The following is a 19,295-nucleotide window of genomic DNA, read 5'->3' on the forward strand; positions in this document are numbered from 1 at the left end:
TGTGGATTTTTTTTTACTTAAATTGAATCATATCAAGCAAGCTCTTTAGTATACTCTAAAACTTGATGTTATGTATTCAGCAACTTTCCCCTCGGTGAATATAACTCACTCTGATTCTCTATCTTTTTTATTTATTTATTTGAGAGGTGGAGTTACAGAGAGGGAGAGACAGAGAGAGGTCTCCCATCAGCTGGTTCACTCCCAAATATCTGCAACAGCTGGAGCTAGGCCACTCTGTAGCCAAGATCTTCTTCCAGGTCTCTCAAGTGGGTTTCAGGCCCAAACACTTGCACCATCTTCCACTGCTTTCCCAGGCCGTAAGCCTGGAGGAGAAGCAGCTGGGACATGAACTGGCTCCCGTACAGGATGCTGGCGCCTCAGGTGGAAGCTTGTCCCACCGTGCCACAGTGCTGGCCACTGGTGATTCTTTTTTAAAATACATTTCATTCATTTATTTTTATTTATTTGAAAGGCAGTGAGAGAGATACAGAGATCTTCCAAATGCTAGTTTACTCCCCAAATGCCTGCAGTAACTGGGACTGGGTGATGGCAGAAGCCAAGATTTGAAAACTCAATTCTGATCACCCAGATGGGTGGAAAGCAATCACTGCTGTTTCCCAGGATAGGTATTAGCAGGAACCTGGAATCTGGTGTGGAACCAGGATTCAGTTCTAGACACTCCAATTCGAGATGCACGTATCCCAAGCAGCATGGTAAGCACTGCACCCAATGTCTATTCCAATTCTCTGTAATTTTTAATGGTGGCATAGCATCACATTTTATGTATGCAACATGATCTCAACTAGCACTTGGAATATTTTTAGAGTGCCCATAATTCATGTGTTTCATAATTTTACATCCTTTGTTCCTTAAGAAGTATACATTTTTAGAAAGGATGTGTATGAATATAAATCCATGACTATCCAAAGATAGCCGTCATTCTTGTTGAAAAGATATCTTATTTATTGTTTTCTCTTGAAACTATATATTGATGCAATTTACTAGTTGGGATGAGACCCTCTCCCCCAAAGTAGTATCTGAATAGAGGACTCCATAAAGTTTTTGTACCACAGTTTTGTTAACTTTGTATAGCCACTGCTGTGAGTGAGGTGGTAGGGATCAGATCAGAGATTTATTATGATAAGAGCAACTGCATTTTGGCACTATACTATGTATATTCCAGGCATTTTGCTTATAATATAGTTATCTAATTTTATTTATTTATTTATTTATTTATTTATTGACAGAGTGGACAGTGAGAGAGACAGAGAGAAAGGTCTTCCTTTGCCATTGGTTCACCCTCCAATGGCCACCGCGGCCGGCGCGCTGCGGCCGGCGCACCGCGCTGATCCGATGGCAGGAGCCAGGTAGTTCTCCTGGTCTCCCATGGGGTGCAGGGCCCAAGGACTTGGGCCATCCTCCACTGCACTCCCGGGCCACAGCAGAGAGCTGGACTGGAAGAGGAGCAACCGGGACAGAATCTGGCGCCCCGACCGGGACTAAAACCTGGTGTGCCGGCGCCACAAAGCGGAGGATTAGCCTAGTGAGCCGCGGCGCCGGCCCCTATAGTTATCTAATTTAATATTTGCCCAACTCTATGGATTAGAAAACTTCTTTTTTTTTTTATACTTAGAAGACTGAGGTCCAGAGAATCTTTGTAGTTAGAGGATTTGAGTCCAGTTCTGTGCACTTAACTCACTACAGTATACCACATCTGAAAGTCTTTTGATTTTTCTCTACAAGACTGCTTAGGTTAGCATGTTTACTTTTTGTACTTCCTTGTATTATCACTCCTTACACATTTTTCTGCTAGCACAGCATATCCATTGAGCCATTTTAATTGTGCTAATTAGTTTTTCATACTGAGGGAATACTGAGGCATATGATTGATAAATTGGAAACACATAGCTCCATGTTAATTAACGTTTTGTACTTTTCTAGGGTATTCTTTTTAGTTTATCTTTTCAAACTTATCTCTGAAATTCCTTGTAATGGGGACAAAAAGCCTTTCTTTCTTTCTTTCTTTTTTTTTTTTTGACAGGCAGAGTGGACAGTGAGAGAGAGAGACAGAGAGAAAGGGTCTTCCTTTGCCGGTGGTTCACCTTTCAATGGCTGCCGCAGCCGGCGCGCTACGGCCGGCGCACCGCGCTGATCTGATGGCAGGAGCCAGGTGCTTCTCCTGGTCTCCCATGGGGTGCAGGGCCCAAAGACTTGGGCCATCCTCCACTGCACTCCCTGGCCACAGCAGAGAGCTGGCCTGGAAGAGGGGCAACCGGGACAGAATCTGGCACCCCGACCGGGACTAGAACCCGGTGTGCCGGCGCCGCAAGGCAGAGGATTAGCCTAGTGAGCTGCGGCGCCGGCCACAAAAGCCTTTCAATCTACAATTAGGGATTTTAATGATTGAAGTTCACAAAGACAATGTTATTAACAAAATACTCAAGGGTCAGTGTTGTGGCACAGTGAGTTATGCTGTTGCCTGCAGCGCTGGCATCCCATATGAGCATCGATTCCTGTCCACCCGCTCCACTTCTGATCTGTCTCCTTGCTAGTGTGCCTAAGAAAGCAGCAGAAAATGTCCCAAGTATTTGGGCCCCTGCATTCACATGGGAGACCTGGAAAAACTCCTGGCTTCTGTCTTTGTCCTGGCCATTAATGGGCATTTAGGGCATGAACCAGCGGATGGAAGACTTCTCCCTCTGCCTCTCCCTCTCCTGCTCTTTAACTCTACCTTTCAAAAAACAAATCTTTAAAATAATGAAACAAAATACTCTGATTTAACAAGTAATACTTTCAGGTATTGGGGATGATTAAGAGTAGAGTAGTTTTGGATCAGGGATCTACAAACCATGTCTTGTTTTTGCACCCAGAGTGATGAGGGTTTTTTACATTTTTGAGGGAGTTCGATGTGACAGAAATGGTACGTGACCTACAAAGCCTAACATAACTCATTCTCTGATGCTTTATACAAAGTTTGCTGGCCCTCGCTGTCTAGATCACAGAAGAGTGCGGGTCAGAAAGAGACTTTAGAAATCATTAAATCTAAGGGTTAAAAATATTTTTCTGTAGATTTTAATTCAACTCTGGCATTTTAGAAAGGAGATAGGCAGGGCCGGTGCTGTGGGATAGTGAGTAAAGCCGCTGCCTGCCACGCCGGCATCCCATATGGGCACTGGTTTGAGTTCCGGCTGCTCCACTTCTGATCCAGGTCTCTGCTATGGGCTGGAAAAGCAGTGGCTGAGGGCCCAAGACCCAGGGTCCCTGCACCGCATTGGAGAACCGGAAGAAGCTCCTGGCTCCTGGGTTCGGATCAGCGCAGCTCTAGCTGTTGTGGCTAATTGGGGAGTGAACCAGCGGATAGAAGACCTCGCTTTCTCTTTCTCTGCCTGTCCTGCTTTCTCTGTGTAACTCTTTCAAATGAATCAATAAATCTTTTTAAAAAAAGAAAGGAAATAAGGAATGGCTTTTCTTGAAGAAGGCATAATAGGTGTTTTGTTTGTATCGCGATAGTTTTTAAATAAGGCATGCGAGGAAACTTTTCAGTGATTCATGAAATGCCCACCTTAATAATGACAACTTTTTGTAATGGGACTTCCTTTCCATAGTGTTTACTAATCAAAATATTCATGATAAATGTTGGAGGGAGAGTCCAGAACAAGAATGAGGACCTATTCATACTGTTCAGAATTCTTTGTTCTGATTTATAAGGATCACAATAGAAATAGTTAAAAATGTTGAATTAAGACAGTAAGTCTTGATTTAGTACACTAGGGATTTCTCTGATTATAACTCACATATCTTTTTAGTAGAGGTTTTCAAACATTGATATTTTGAGGATTTGCGATTTCACAATTTTCAAGATAGCTTTAATCTGGATTTTGTTTCATTGTAGTTGATCTTTCTAGCAAATTTAGATTCAAGGAATATTGAGCTTCTTTTAACATTTGTGAAGAGTCTGCAAAATGTTAATGGAGAATGTGTATTATGAAAATACTATTCATGGATTTCAAAATTTTTCGCAGTGAAGTAAACATCTTTTGATTCCATTTTTCCTTGGTGTTCTTTGAAGTACCCTCATGTGGTTGACATTCCTCTGCAAGTTTAGTTTCAGCACAATGATGTACCCTGATATAATTTATCAGCTGCTTTCTGTAGCTGTTTTGAACTCTCAAGGATAGTATTATTACTTAACCAACTTTATTTTTTCGTTATGCAGACTTGTAAAAAAGGCAAAAAGGGCCCAGGAGAAAAGGCCAAAAGTGGAAATGGTGGAGGGAAACCTCCTTCTGGTCCAAACCGAATGAATGGTCATCACCAACAGAATGGAGTGGAAAACATGATGTTGTTTGAGGTTGTTAAAATGGGCAAAAGTGCTATGCAGGTAATATTAATCATGTTCTTCCCATTTAATTTGTGTGTTTTAAACTTTTTGAGTAATATCAAGTGTTGCTCTGCTTTTTTTTTTCTGATTGCTTTTAAAAAATAAGCTACTTAATAGAAAAAGCAACAAATTAAGGGAAAAAAACTCTAGAGATCTCTTTGTTCAAATATAAGACTTTAAAACTGTGTTTTAAGTTGTTTTTTGGCTACATTATTTTCTTTTAGTAGCATAAAATTAAAAAAATACCTGTTTGGTCAAAAATATGCTGATGTAAATCCTGGCTATGGGGTTTCAGTTTTCCCTGGATTTACATAGCTGCCATTAAGATATGAAGTCCTCTGCCCATGTAGGATTCTTGGTTGAGTGGCCTAATATAACATTAGCCACTTTAGTGAATTGAATTTTGATCAGTTTTCTATTACAGATTTTATTACTTGTGCCTGCTTCACAGCAGAAGAGTAAAAAGTTGGAGGCATGTCCATGTCAAATCATCCTAATTATGTTTTATCTGCATAATTTATGATGGTAGAAAGCTGAGTATTCATGTTGTTTGCTAAACCATAGCAATGAAAATGCATACTTAAAGTTTTTATTTCATTTATAAAAACTTCAGAGAATAACTTTTCAACTGTAATCAACAATAGGCTCACACAGTTTATTTTCTGAGAAGTAGCCATTTAGTCTTTTTGTTAATAGATGAAATGCAAAAACTTGTTTAAATACAGAGTTTACTATAGTAGATACTTGCTGTTCTGCAAACAAAATTTAGAATGTTATTGGGAATAATGAACAGTTTTACATGAAGAAATACTTTAGGGGTTTGAGTTATCATCAGTTTTACAGATTAAAGAACTGATAGCAGATTTATTCACGGCATTCTATTCACCCTTATTGGTCTATTTAAGTTTGCTTTTCTGTAGTTGTAATCAGGATGTGGAATCTTCTCTTTTTTAATGTTTTAAGTGATTGTTTTTATTGTGAATTTTGCTTTCAAAAATAATGTCTCCGGTTTATTTAGGCACTCCTTAATTTAAAGGCAGTGTTATAGAAAGGGAAAGAGAGAGATAGAGATCTTCCATCTGCCGGTTCATTCTCCAAATGGCTGCATTGATTGGAGGTTGGCCAGACCGAAGTCAGGAGCTTCTTACGGGTCTTCCATGTGGGTTCAGGGGCCCAAGGACTTGGGCCATCTTCTACTGCTTTGGAAGTGGAACAGCCAGGACTTGAACCAGAGCCCATATGGGATGCCAGCACTGCAGGCGACAGCTTTACCTGCTATGCCACAGTGCCAACCCGTTACTCCTTAATTTAATAAATTACCTTCCTGTACCCATTTACCCTTTTGGATTAATTCTGTCAATGAGATTAAATCAACACATTATGGTTAAAAATTTTAGACATATCTTTATGTGATAGGTTACAGTTTTAAAAATAGATTTATTTATTTGAAAGGCAGAGTTAGAGAATCATCCACCTGCTTGTTCACTCTCCAAATGGCCACAATGGCTGTTGCTGGACCAGGCCAAAGTCAGGATCCTAGAACTCCATCTGGGTCTCTCACTTGGGTTCCAGGGGTCCAAGCACTTGGGCCATCTTCCATTGCTTTCTCAGGTACATTAGCAGGGAGTTGGATTGGAATTGGAGTAGCTGGGAATTGAACAGCCCTTCATATTGGATGCAGGCATCTCAGATGACAGCTTAACCTACTGCACCACATTGATGGCTCCACATTTATTTTATTTTTAAATTATAGCAATCTGTCTTCCTTTTGTAAATTCTATTTTATCTTCATGAATTATTTTTTAAAATAGTTTATTTATTAAATATTTATTTATTTGAAGGACAGAGTTAGAGAGGGAAAAAGAGAGATCTTTATCTGCTGGTTCACTCCCTAAATGGCTGCATGGCCAGGATTGGACCAGGCTGAAGTCTGTAGCCAGCAACTTCATTCAGGTCTCCCAGGTGGGTGGCAGGGACTCTAGCATTTGTGTCATCGTCCACTGCTTTGCTAGGTGTATTAGCAGGGAGCTGGATTGGAAATGAAGCAGCTGGGACTCAAACTGGCATCCATATGGGATCCATATGCTTAACACGCTATGCCACAAATTGACCCCAATTGTTTTTTCTTTTGATTGGATAATGGTCTCTTCCCCTACTATAGTGATGTGAAATAACCACTGTTTTATTGTTTAATGATTTTGTGGGTCTGTAATACAGGCAGAACTAAGTGGGAAATTTAATTCTGCTTCCTGATGGCTGAGGCCTAAATTGGAATAGGTTGAATGCCTGACAGTAACACAGAGTACATAATCATCTGGAAACTTCTTTTCTCATATTTGATGACTAGTCTCTAATAACTGGAAGGCAGGGCTCAGAACTCTTATCAGTAGAACCCACAAATGACCTTTCCGTGTAGCTTGGGCTTATGATACAGCTGAGTTTGCAGAGAATATTCTGAAAGGTAGTATTCAGTTTGCTAGTGCTTCAACAGACCAATGTAGATGATTACATGGCCTTCTGAGACCTAATCTTGGTAGCATCACTGCATTCTGATGTAGGGAAGGGGATATAGACCCCACCTCTTACTGGGGCCATATTTTTATTCTTTTAAATTAAAGACACCCATACAAACATACCCACATGCCCACACACTCACACCCGTGTCCACTCTTCTGCACTCCCACTTGCCCATGCACTGGTTGCACTCCCCGCTTTCGATTTTCTGATTTACTCCCAAATGCCCAGGAGCTGGGAACTCAGTCTGGTTCTCCCACTTGAGTGAGAAAAATCTAACTACTTGAGCCATCAACTTATGCCTTCCATGGTGTATATTAATAGAAACTAGAATCAGGTGTAGAGCTGTACTCAAACTCATTTAATATTTTTAAGAATTTAATTATGTACCATGTATTTAAATGATCACAATCTAATTATAATATAATATATTCTCTTGCTATTGCCCACATTGTTATTTGGGAAAAATCTTAAATTTTCTGTGTAAATTGTGTTGGTTAATATACAAAAGCTGTTGTGAAATATGGAAAAAGATTAAGATGTAGAAATTAAGTAAAGTTTTAGAATAATTCCAGTCATTCATGAGCCAGGAAATACTAAGGTAATAGTTCCTTATTTCTTTATTGTGTAACCATAGGGTTTTTTTTTTTTTTGGTACATTAAATTATACGTATTTTAGTCCCTGTTTTTACCTGGGTTATATATATATATTTTTTTAACTTTTATTTAATAAATATAAATTTCCAAAGTACAACTTTTAGATGATAGGGGTTATATATTTATTAGCATAGAACTTAGAAACGTTTCCCCTTGTGACTTTTTTTATATTAGCTATTGTTTATCATCTTGATTTTGATTTGCTTTATTTACCTTTTTTAAAAATTAGTTTTGAAGTTACTTTTTCTGCCACCAAAGGAATGAAGTACTGCTTTTATTTTTAGTTCTGTCCTGTTTTCTTTTTTAAAGCATTACTAGATACAGCGGGCATTTGGCACAGTGGTTAAATTGCTGGTGGGACACTAACATCATAGGGCTTGAATATGTTCATTCTGGTCAGGTGCCCCTTCCCACGCCACCCCAAGATTCCAGCTTCCTGCTAATGTGTACCCTGGGAGGTATCAGGTGATGGCTCAGGTACTCTGGTTCCTACCACCTGATTGATTTCTTGACTCCTGGCTTTGGCCTGGCTTAGTCTTGGCTGTTGCAGGCAGGCATTGGAGGAGTGAAATGGCAGATAGATCTCTCTCTCTATCCTCCCTACCCCCGCCCTTCAAGCAAATAAAATAAATATAAAATAGAACTATTGCAATATCTCACATACCATAAAATTCACCCTTTTAAGGTGTAAATTCTACTGTTTTTAGTGTATTCATCTAATCGTGTGAATCACCATTACAGTCTAATATTAGAATATTTTCAACGTCCTAGAAAAAGAATTCTCATACCTGTTAGCAGTCACTTCCCTTTCCTCAGGTCTAGGCTACCACAAATTCACTTTATGTAATTTGCCTATTTTGGACTTTTCATATCAATTGGATCATGTAATTCTTGTTTTTTATGAGTGGTTTCTTTGACTTAGCATATTATCAAGGTTCATCCATGTTGTAGCTTGTATTGTAAGTTCATTCTTTTTTTCTTGTCAAACATATTCCATTGTATGGATTTACCGCCTTTGTTTATCCATTCATTCCTTGATATGCATTTGGCTTGTTTCCATGTTTTGACCAATGTGAGTAATACTGTTTTTTTTTTTTTTTAAATTTATTTGAAAGGCAGAGTCACAGACAGAGTAGGAGAGATAGGAAGAGAGAGAATCAATCTTGTATCTGGTGGTTAACACTCCAGATGGGTGCAACAGCTGTGGCTGAGCCAAGCTAAAGCCAGGAGCCAGGAACTTGTTCCAGGTCTCCCACATGGGTACAAGGGCTCAAGCACTTGGGCCATCTTCCTCTACTTTACCAGGCACACCAGCAGGGAGATGAATTGGAAGTGATGCAGCCGGGTCTCCATCTGGCGCACATATGGGATGCTGGTGCCACAGACAGAGGCTAAACCTGCTATCCCACAACATCAGTCCTGTGAATAATATTGTTAAGTATATTTCCATGTAAGTTTTTGTTTGGATATATATTTTTGTTTCCATTTCTCTTGGGTAATAATATACCTGAGAGTCAAATTGCAGTGCCATATGGTGACTTCTATATTTAACCTTTTGAGTAGCCGCCAAACTTCTTCCAAAGTGGCTACACCATTTTACATTCCTACCAGCAGTGTTTGAGCATTCTATTTCTGTATATCTTTCTCAGTGCTTGTTGTTATCTATATTTTTATTATAGCCATCTTAGTGGGTACAGAGTGGTATTTGATTTGCATTTCCTTGATAGCTAATAATTTTTTCATGTGCTTATTGACTACTTGTGTATCATTATTCTGATATGATCACATATATACTTTTTAAGATTTTTGTATTTTCATATTTATCTACAAGACAGAAACAAGGAAAGATCTTCCATCTGCTGCTTCACTCCTCAAATACCTGCAGCAGCCAGCTAGGGCTGGGCCAGACTGAAACTAGGAGTCCAGAACTCAGTCTGGTTTTCTGAAATGGTTGACAGTGACCTCAGCACTTAAGCCAGCTCCTGCTACCTCCCAACATGTGCAGTAGCAGGAAATTGGTTAGAAGCAGAGTAGTTGGGACTCACATGAATCCTTTCAATATGAGATGCAGCCGTCTCAAGTAGCACTTCAGTCACTGTGCCAAACTCCCACTCCTGCCGATATTTTTAATCAGATTGTTTGGCTGACTTTTTTTTTATTGAATTGTAAGAGTTCTTTTTATATTTTGGGCACAAATCTGTTATCAGATACATGATTTGCAGATATGCTGTCCCATTTTGTGATTTGTTATTTCTGTGTGTGTGTGTGTGTGTGTGTGTGTGTGTGTTTTTAAATGAAATCCTTTGCAGTATTTTGGAAAAGGTGAGAATTTTCCCCCCTTTTGTTGCTTGTGCTTTTGGTCTAGTATCTGAGAAGGCTTTGTCAAATGAAAAGGTACAGAGATTTATGTATTCTAAGAATTTTGTAGCTCTAGCTTTTCTGGCTAGTTCTTTGATCCATATGAACTCAATATTGTATAAGGTATTATTTAGGATCCAATTTCATTCTTTTGAATGAGTATATCTTGTCCCAGGACTATTTGTTAAAAAGACTATTCTTCCCCGTATTGAATGGTCTTAACACCCATTGAAAATCCAGTGACTATCAACATAAGGTTTTATTTCTAAATTCTGAATTTTATTCCATTAATGTACATGTCTGTCTTTCTGCTAGTACTACATTATCTTGATTAATGTAGCATTGTAAGTTTCAAAATCATGAAGTATGAGTCTTCCAGCTTTGTTCTTTTTCAAATAAGTTTGGCTGTCCAGGATCCCTTGTAAGAGTTTTAGAATCAGCATTTTAATTTGTGTAACATAGTCAATTGAAATTTTGATAGGGATTTTAATGAATCTGTAGATAAACTCTAAAGCATAGACATCTAACGGTATTAACTCGTTAGATCTATGAACTTTTTTTTTGCCTTCATTTAGTATTTAGCATTCAGTTTACCTTTTTAACATGGGAGTATTTATGCTCACTTTTCAGAAAAATCCATGTTATTTTGTTCAGCATTTCCTCATTAACCCAGGCATTCATGTCTTTAATTTTTAAAAAAATTTTTATTCCACTACTGTGCTAATATTTAAATATTGTCAATTATAATATTGTAGCAAAATGAGTTGAATTTTAATGTTTCCTAGGATGCCTTTTATGTCATTAAGAAATAATAGGTAATTACACTTTATAGACTTGGAGTTTTCAGATCTTATAATTATAGAAGAATGATTGTCATATTTTACTATCAGGCAATTATATTATTAATTTGTTTCTATTTTACTCTTAAAATAGAACTTTAAATTTCAGTATACAAACACATGTTAATTTAATGTGATATTTAATAATGTTGGATTTTCTGACTTTCATCAGATTAATTGGACCTTAGAGAAGAAAAAAACTAATTATTGTATTTTTTTCCTCTGTTATAGTCGGTGGTAGATGATTGGATAGAATCATACAAGCATGACCGAGATATAGCACTCCTTGATCTTATCAACTTTTTTATTCAGTGTTCAGGCTGTAAAGGTAAGATATATTTATTTTGTAAACAGCTCTTAAATGGTCACTTTTTTGTTGTTCTACCTGAAGAAAGTTAGCATTTTATATGGAAAATAGCCACAAGATAATTGAATTATTTACATTATATTCATCCATAGTGTAAGTAAAAAGCTAAGAACGAAGTACGAAAGTCTGTTCACAAAATTGTATTCATCTGTGAATGTTAGTTAAAAACTTGGCAATTTATAATTGTTATGTTACTTTTATTAGATATATTTCCTACTTTGAGCATCTTGTTTTAGGAAAATAGAAATAGATTAAGAAGGAAGGAGAAGGCCAGCGCCGTGGCTCACTAGGCTAATCCTCCACCTTGCGGCGCCGGCACACCGGGTTCTAGTCCCGGTTGGGGCGCCGGATTCTGTCCTGGTTGCCCCTCTTCCAGGCCAGCTCTCTGCTATGGCCAGGGAGTGCAGTGGAGGATGGCCCAGGTGCTTGGGCCCTGCACCCCATGGGAGACCAGGAAAAGCACCTGGCTCCTGGCTCCTGCCATCGGATCAGCGCGGTGCGCCGGCTGCAGCGGCGGCCATTGGAGGGGGAACCAACGGCAAAGGAAGACCTTTCTCTCTCTGTCTCTCTCTCACTGTCCACTCTGCCTGTCAAAAAAAAAAAAAAGAAAAAAGAAGGAAGGAGAAAGATAATATAGAGATACATGTTCAAGTGACAGAGACTTTTAAAGTGTAGGGTATTAAAAAGTGCCACAAATAACAGTAAGTAAGTAAGTAAATTAAATAAGGTGTTAAGGAGATTATTGGTTCTTAGAGAAATTCTGTAGTGGATAGTAGGATCATTTTTATAAAGTGGTTTTACTTTATTTTCAAAGATTTTGCGGTTGGAGTGGGTAAAGTACAAACTATTGACCTTTTTTTTTTCTGGGAGGAGGGAAACTTAGGCAGACATTTAGCAGGGAAAAAATATTATGTAAGTCAAGTCATACATCCTCTTCTAGATCAGCCAATGAGTGAGTCAAGATCATGCTCAGGTTCTGATGTATCATGTGTCTTTCTAATACTTGGGTCATCCTTGAAATTCTAGAAGATGCCTAGGCAAATAACATTTTATGCACTTTTCTAGGGGTTTTCCATTTTTATAAAAGTGGAATACACAGAGAAATAACCATGGACATTAGAAAACCATGAAGAAAGTTTGCTTAATAATAGATGTAAAAAGTTAAGATGCTAGAGAATGAATTTAGACAAATAAGGAAGAAGTATTAAAGAACCAGCTTACTTTAATTAACATTTGGATATACCTCCTTGCAAACTAGATTGTCAGGATGTCTAAAAATTTAAGGTGCTTAAAACTTAAATTATCCGATCGATTTGAACACTGCCAATCATATTTCTGAATCAATCAACTTCCACCAAGGGGAATTTATCTAATTGAAAAGTTGATATCATTAAATACTTTTACACAGAATTGTTGATAGAATTCTTTCATACATGAGTTAGAAACTTCTTTAATTATAACTTCTATACTTTATCCTTTTATTGTGAACTCAGAGTTGTCCTCATGAACATCAGATCAGTTATTTTGCTGTATTTAATACAAAGATGCATTCTATGGCTGTTGAGGTGTGGAAGGATGTTTGGCCCTACGCTGAATGGTCCCAGACTGCCTTTTTTTTTTTATTGTGACTCTGGCCAATGTTGTTTCCTTGCTTTATTTTTGTTTTTTAATTTTTATGTATCATTTTTTAGCAGTCTCAATTCATCTCCCCCACAGTTTTTGGGCATTGGGCTCTGATATGCTGTTCTAATGGTGGCGTCACACCCAACTCTGGGGTTAAATGTGGTTTGTGACAGATAATTTCTTTCCTGCTCTGAGGCCCAATGCTATGTAATTTTGGGTTTCTGGCTGGTTTGGCCAGGGTTGCCCCGTGGGGTGGGGTGTGAGGAGGGAGGTGGTTGCTTTAGAAATCAGGTGCTTCTAAAATGTACAAAATAAGTGTACTTATTTCAGGGATTGAGTTGCTTGTCCTTCTGTAATACTACCAAGTGTACAGTACCTAACTAATACTAGTCTGGGAAAATTATTAAGGGATATACATGATTCTAGATTAGAATCAAGGTCTTTCAAAAGATTTTTGAGATTGTTTTCTGCAACCAGAGAAATGATGCTTTCTTTTGAATTCATCAATCTTTTTTCTTTTTAAAAGCAATTACTTGTTTTTTTTTTTTTTTTTTTTTTCAGGTTTTGGTAGGTAAGGGCTCTTTGAGTCACCACTGGAAATTAATCTCACTCAGAGAGGAGAATATAATATGGATGAATTATCCTAAACTATTTAGTTTATCTGAGTATTAGACTCAAGTTTCCTCATCTGTGAAGTTGGGATCATAGCTTTGCAGCTATGTATAAACACAGACACACAAAATCCAAGCATATATATTTATTGTATCCAATTTATAAATATTATCTTTTGTGACAAGACATTCTTTTAGATGTTACTATATTTATGGTATTCCTAGTGACAAGGTTGGTAAGTAAATAAATAATCCAACACTAAGAATATGGGTTTGAAAATACAGTTTTTGTATTTGCATTACCTTCTTTCCTCTGTCTGTCTTGCCTGTCCTTGCCCCACTATCATCCCTGACTTCCTCTCCCTCTATTGATACCCCATCAGAGGTACCAGTGTACCTAATCTTCCTACAATGTCGTGTTTCCTTGAAATACTTCTTTTGATGTTTGACCTCCACTTGGATATTTTTCATTTATTTTAATGTATACTCTTCCTTCTATCATCTCCCATCCTTGAAAATTCTAAAATTCTTGCCATCCCCCACCTCCCCACCCATGTTGTCTCACTCATGTTAAAAGGGCAAAGTCAGTACACTTGGCCTTCTATATTTTTAAGTTCTATATCCCTGGATATACATAAAATTTTTTGGAAAAAATATATCTACTTTGTGTAGACTTTGTTTCTTGTCATTATTTACTAAATCATACAACTATTTATGTGGCATTTATATTCTTTTATTAATGATACTTTTATTCATTTATAAATAGTCTAGATATGATTTAAAGTATTCAAGAGGATATGTATAGGATATTGGCAAATACTATGATTTTCCTAAGAGACTTGAACATTTGCAGATTTGGGTATTGAGGGTTTTTGAAAGCAATTCTGAGTAGATTCTGAAGGACAACACTATACTAATATGAGTAAAGTAAGTCCAGTAGGAATGACCAAAGCTGTGCTAGAAAGAAAAATGTTAGAAGTGTGGGACTGTTTTCTTGTGCATGATGAAAGTGGCATTTGTGCTTTATTTATCATTGTCATTATAGGTGATTATTATAGGTAATGATAATGCAATGAAAAAATACACCTTTTTCAAGTGACTTGTAGACTTCTTTGACTTAGAAGTTTCCTTCAGTTTTTTTGTTAGGTGATTTATTAACTTCTGCCACTTGCAAATTTCAGGAGTTGTCACAGCAGAAATGTTTAGACATATGCAGAACTCTGAGATAATTCGAAAAATGACTGAAGAATTTGATGAGGTAACTTGTTACCCTAAATGTTTTGATAATTTTATGCATATTGATTTTATTCTCAAAAGTATTCTTAAATTTTCAGTATTAATGGTATGGATAAGAGCTTTACCTTTAGATTTAACCAGATGATGACTGTGTGACCTTGGACAAATTATTGTCTTGTCAGTTTCATTATCTGTTAATTTGGGTTAATAACACTTTTCCATAGGCTTTTACTAGTGGCTGGCGACAATTAATTTGATGTATTTCAATATAGTAACTAAATTAGCTAATCAGACTATGCAACAGAAACCTTTTGGGCAGAGTATTAGGACTGTATTTTTCAGAGAGACAATTCAAGTTTTACATGGAATGGCTTAAAATAAAAAAAATTGTATTAAAAAGTACCGTCTGATAAAATTGCCTTGTTTCTAAAATATTCTTGTCAGCAACCCTTTGTTTTCTGTATGCTGTTGATCTGTTTTAAGGAATTGTTTCTAATGATTTGTGGAAAGTCTCAATCTGAGATTGGAGAATTCCCTATCTTTGTACAAATGAAAACTTGAGTACCTTTTCATTCTATGCTTTACTAGCTGTATTTCATTTAAAAAAAATTAATTATTTAAATCTGTCTTCCTATCCTACGGCTAATGAAAACATACCCTGTTATCTTTCCTTGATATTTACATCATACGTTATTTCATTAGACTAGCAGAAAAATGATTCCATCATTCTGAATACATTTAAAAATGCAATTTTTATTTGCTTTTTAAAAGAGAAATTTAATAAATATGTCTTCTTATTAGTTGAATGCAAAAGAGAAATTTAATAAATATGTCTTCTTATTAGTTGAATGCTTTGCTTTGAATAGGGTTTAACCCCTGAGTTATTAGTATATATTTTTATTGGTAAACTGAATTCAGAATATGCATTTTGATTTTAAATAAAAGAGTGTCAAAGATACCTCTACCTTTACACTTTATTTTCCTGCTCGCTTTGAGGAATCATTAGAGAACAAGGGTGAGATAAATTAGTCTTTCTCATGCATTTGCCTAGGGTATTTCAAAAATAAGTTATACATTGTTTTGCTTTGAAAATTAAATCACTGTTTACGATTTTTCTTCTAGGATAGTGGAGATTATCCACTTACCATGGCTGGCCCTCAATGGAAAAAGTTCAAATCCAGTTTTTGTGAATTCATTGGCGTATTAGTACGGCAATGTCAATATAGTATCATATATGATGAGTACATGATGGATACAGTCATTTCACTTCTTACAGGATTGTCTGACTCACAAGTCAGAGCATTTCGACATACAAGCACCCTGGCAGGTTAGTAATTGGAAATATTTTCTTTGTATTGCTTAGGGTAAAGTTGAACAAGGTTCTCATTAAAACAGAAAGGAGAGGAGTAGACATTTGGTCTGACAGTCAGGATACCCTTTGGGACACCCATGTGACATGACAGATTGTGTGAATTCTGTGCTTGACTTCAGCTTTCTGCTGGTACAAAATTTGGAAGGCAGCAGTAATCCCTCCAGGGGCTAAGTTCGTGTTACCCACTAGGAGACCTGGGTTAGGTCCCTGGCTCCAAGCTTTGGTTTTGACTTCTTTGGTCTGTTCCTTCTGGCCAGGGGCCTTTGTGGGCATTTCGGGAGCGAGACAGAAAATGGGTGCTCTAATTTGCTTTCTCTGTTTCTTTCTCTCCATCTCTGTGCCTCTCAAATGATTAAAAAATAAAAAGAGAAAGGAAACAATAGTTAACATGGACTACTTTTATTTATAAAGTGGTCAGTAAACAGGACACTCTTCCCTACCCCCACCCCAATCAATTACTTCAAATGGGATGGTATTTTTTTCTTTTTTTGACAGGCAGAGTTAGACAGTGAGAGAGAGAGAGAGAAAGGTCTTCCTTTTCCATTGGTTCACCCCCCAAATGGCCGCTACGGCTGGCATGCTGTACCGATCTGAAGCCAGGAGCCAGGTGCTTCCTCCTGGTCTCCCATGCGGGTGCAGGGCCCAAGCTCCTGGGCCATCTTCCACTGCCTTCCCAGGCCACAGCAGAGAGCTGGACTGGAAGAGGAGCAACTGGGACAGATTCTGGTGCCCCAACCAGGACTAGAACCCCGGGGTGCTGGCTCCGCAGGCGGAGGATTAGCCCAGTGAGCCGCGGTGCCAGCCAGGATGGTATTTTCAGCTTCAATTCTGTTAAGGTATGCTTTAAGTAATATATAAGAAGTCTTGGAAAAGTATAAACAAACTATGTACAGATTTCATTTTTTCACAAAAACTAAATTACTTTTAACTCTACTTTTCTACGTACTTTGAAGTACTCATGGCAGTTTTCTTGTGATGAAAACATTTGATTACTATGCTATACACACAGGAAAATTGGCCAGTATGTATGCATTGGGTTCTTAAAATATGTGTTATTTGGGAAAATTTGGGAAGGCTGTCATAATCATTTTAAATATGTCATCCTGATGACCCTAAAGTTTGTTTCTGATTTGCCCCTCCAGGTAGAATAGACCCTAATGACTGATGCTTACTCTGTTAATCACACTGGGGAAAGTTGATTTTTCTACTGTTTTTAGCTGACTTTAGTCTGTGTTAAATTTTTTGATCCTAAAATTTTAGTGAAATGAGTTACAGTTTTATACCTTGCATAGCTAATCCTAGGACAATGATTATTGGTGTTTACATGAATAAAATATTTTATTACTCCTTTGTGCTAAAGTTAAATTGCTGATACACTATATTGTTATTGAATATGGGCTATTTGGTTTGAGTTTGAGTAAATCAAATAGGCTTTGTTTTTTCTTGCTTTAATTGTTATTATAGTATCTTAAGCCTTTATTGCATTTTGATTTCAAACTTCAAACACTTTTATTCTCTATCTTTATTTTTTTAGTATATTTTCTCAAAGAATTAATACTTTGATCACAGATGTCCTTTTAAGACCTCCATTATTTAAAAATAAAACAGGTGGTTTCCTGTAGGTTCTAGTTTTGTTTTTTTGATTTGAAGTCAGAAAATGAATGTGGCATTGTTTTATGTACTTAAGATAGCGTTCAGTGTCAAGAACTTGAAGTTTTAAGCAAATAAAAATAAATATGGCCTAATGTGAATAATTTTACATCAGAGTGATACTGTGGTTTGCTGAATGTATAAGATGGCTTTGAGCAGAAAATTGCGAGATACAGTTATGCTTTGCTGTATCTTACAGTGTATCATCTGAGAAATATTCTGGGAAAAGCTTGAGAAAGCATAAAATGATAAGAACTTTAGGAGCTAAGATACCTGTATCTCACATTCTGAGTACCTGGATTTGATTCCCGGCTCTGGCTCCTAACTCTGGCTCCTCACTTGCAGCTTCCCACCAATGCAGACCCTGGGAGGCAGCAATGATGACTCAAGTGAATTGGATTCATGCCAGCTATACATGGGAGATGTGGATTGTGTTTTGGGTTCTTGGTCCAATTATAGGCAGGTGGTGTGAACTATCAAATGGGAGATCTCTCTCACTGTGGCTCTGTGCTTTTCAAATAAATATAAAAAGAATCAAATATTTCGATTAACATGTTTGAAATCCTGGGCAGTAAAAGTCTTATCTCAGGGTTAAAGGTTCAGTAAGAGCAGGTGGAGATCTGGAGGAGATTTTATGAAAAACACCTTATTGGATGTTATTTTGCTGTTTTCATTTTTTTCCTTTTTTTTCATAAGATCTGTTATTTACAACTTCATCATTATGTCTGTGATGCTAGGTAGCTGAGTGATATTTCAGGAAAGGAAACACTGATGGAGCTCTTCAACATTTGTAAATCTAAACCATTTTTGTTTTTGGTCTTGAACATTTTAAGTTCCCTTTCGCTAATTGACTTCTGTATGAACTAAAATTTGTTTGTAAGAGGATTCATGATTTTTGGAAAAGGACATTTTGGGGGCCTATTATTGAATAGTGGCTTTTAAACAGAGTCTTCAGTTGGATTACATTTGTTTGAATCATGGTTTAACTACTTATATAAATTACATATCTGATACAAACTTCTTAATCTTCTTGAACTTAAATTTCTTCATGAATGAAATGGGGATATACTCACTGAGAGATGTTGTGAGGATTAGGAGATAATCCACAAGAGGTGCTTAATATAGATAACTAACTTATAGTAATTTTTCAACACAGTATAGCTATTTTACTATATTTGTTATTTGTTCGCAGCTGCATTTTGTCTGTTAGAAGCAGAGTGGACTATTTATTTCTCTTTTAGTTTTAAGTTGTCAATTTTTTGGACCTGTTAGACTAATTTCAACATTTTACCCTTTTAAAAATAGCTATGAAGTTGATGACAGCTTTGGTGAATGTGGCACTAAATCTTAGCATTAATATGGATAATACACAAAGACAGTATGAGGCAGAACGGAGTAAAATGATTGGAAAACGAGCCAATGAGAGGCTAGAACTCCTGCTACAAAAGCGGAAAGAGGTATATTTTTTCATGTTGAACATTTAGAGTTTTAATGTGTGACCAGTGTGATCATCATTAATTCTGATACAATTTTACTAGTTTGTCATATAATTTTTGAAAGATTTAAATTGAACATTTTCAAATAATTTAAATATCTAAATTGAACTTTTATTGAAAATCAACGTCAACAATACGTTGTGTGTATGCTCACTATTTTTGTGTACTAAAGTATTTGACTTTAAATGTGG

The 19,295-nt window shown here is 36.9% G+C and overlaps 1 protein-coding gene across 15 annotated transcripts in view; it reads left to right on the forward strand.

Annotated features, from left to right (window-relative positions):
• STAG2 (STAG2 cohesin complex component) overlaps nucleotides 1–19,295 on the forward strand; it is a 164,977-nt gene that overhangs the window by 72,788 nt on the left and 72,894 nt on the right. For all 15 annotated transcript variants that reach the window (XM_008273043.4, XM_051826895.2, XM_070066329.1 and 12 more), the window contains 5 exons: nucleotides 4,217–4,381; nucleotides 10,981–11,077; nucleotides 14,532–14,608; nucleotides 15,709–15,913; nucleotides 18,914–19,065. In XM_008273043.4, coding sequence (XP_008271265.1) covers nucleotides 4,217–4,381; nucleotides 10,981–11,077; nucleotides 14,532–14,608; nucleotides 15,709–15,913; nucleotides 18,914–19,065 — 696 coding nt within the window. The remainder of the gene's footprint in view (nucleotides 1–4,216; nucleotides 4,382–10,980; nucleotides 11,078–14,531; nucleotides 14,609–15,708; nucleotides 15,914–18,913; nucleotides 19,066–19,295) is intronic.

Source organism: Oryctolagus cuniculus, chromosome X (genome assembly GCF_964237555.1).
Source record: "Oryctolagus cuniculus chromosome X, mOryCun1.1, whole genome shotgun sequence".
In the NCBI taxonomy this organism is placed as follows: Eukaryota; Metazoa; Chordata; class Mammalia; order Lagomorpha; family Leporidae; genus Oryctolagus; species Oryctolagus cuniculus.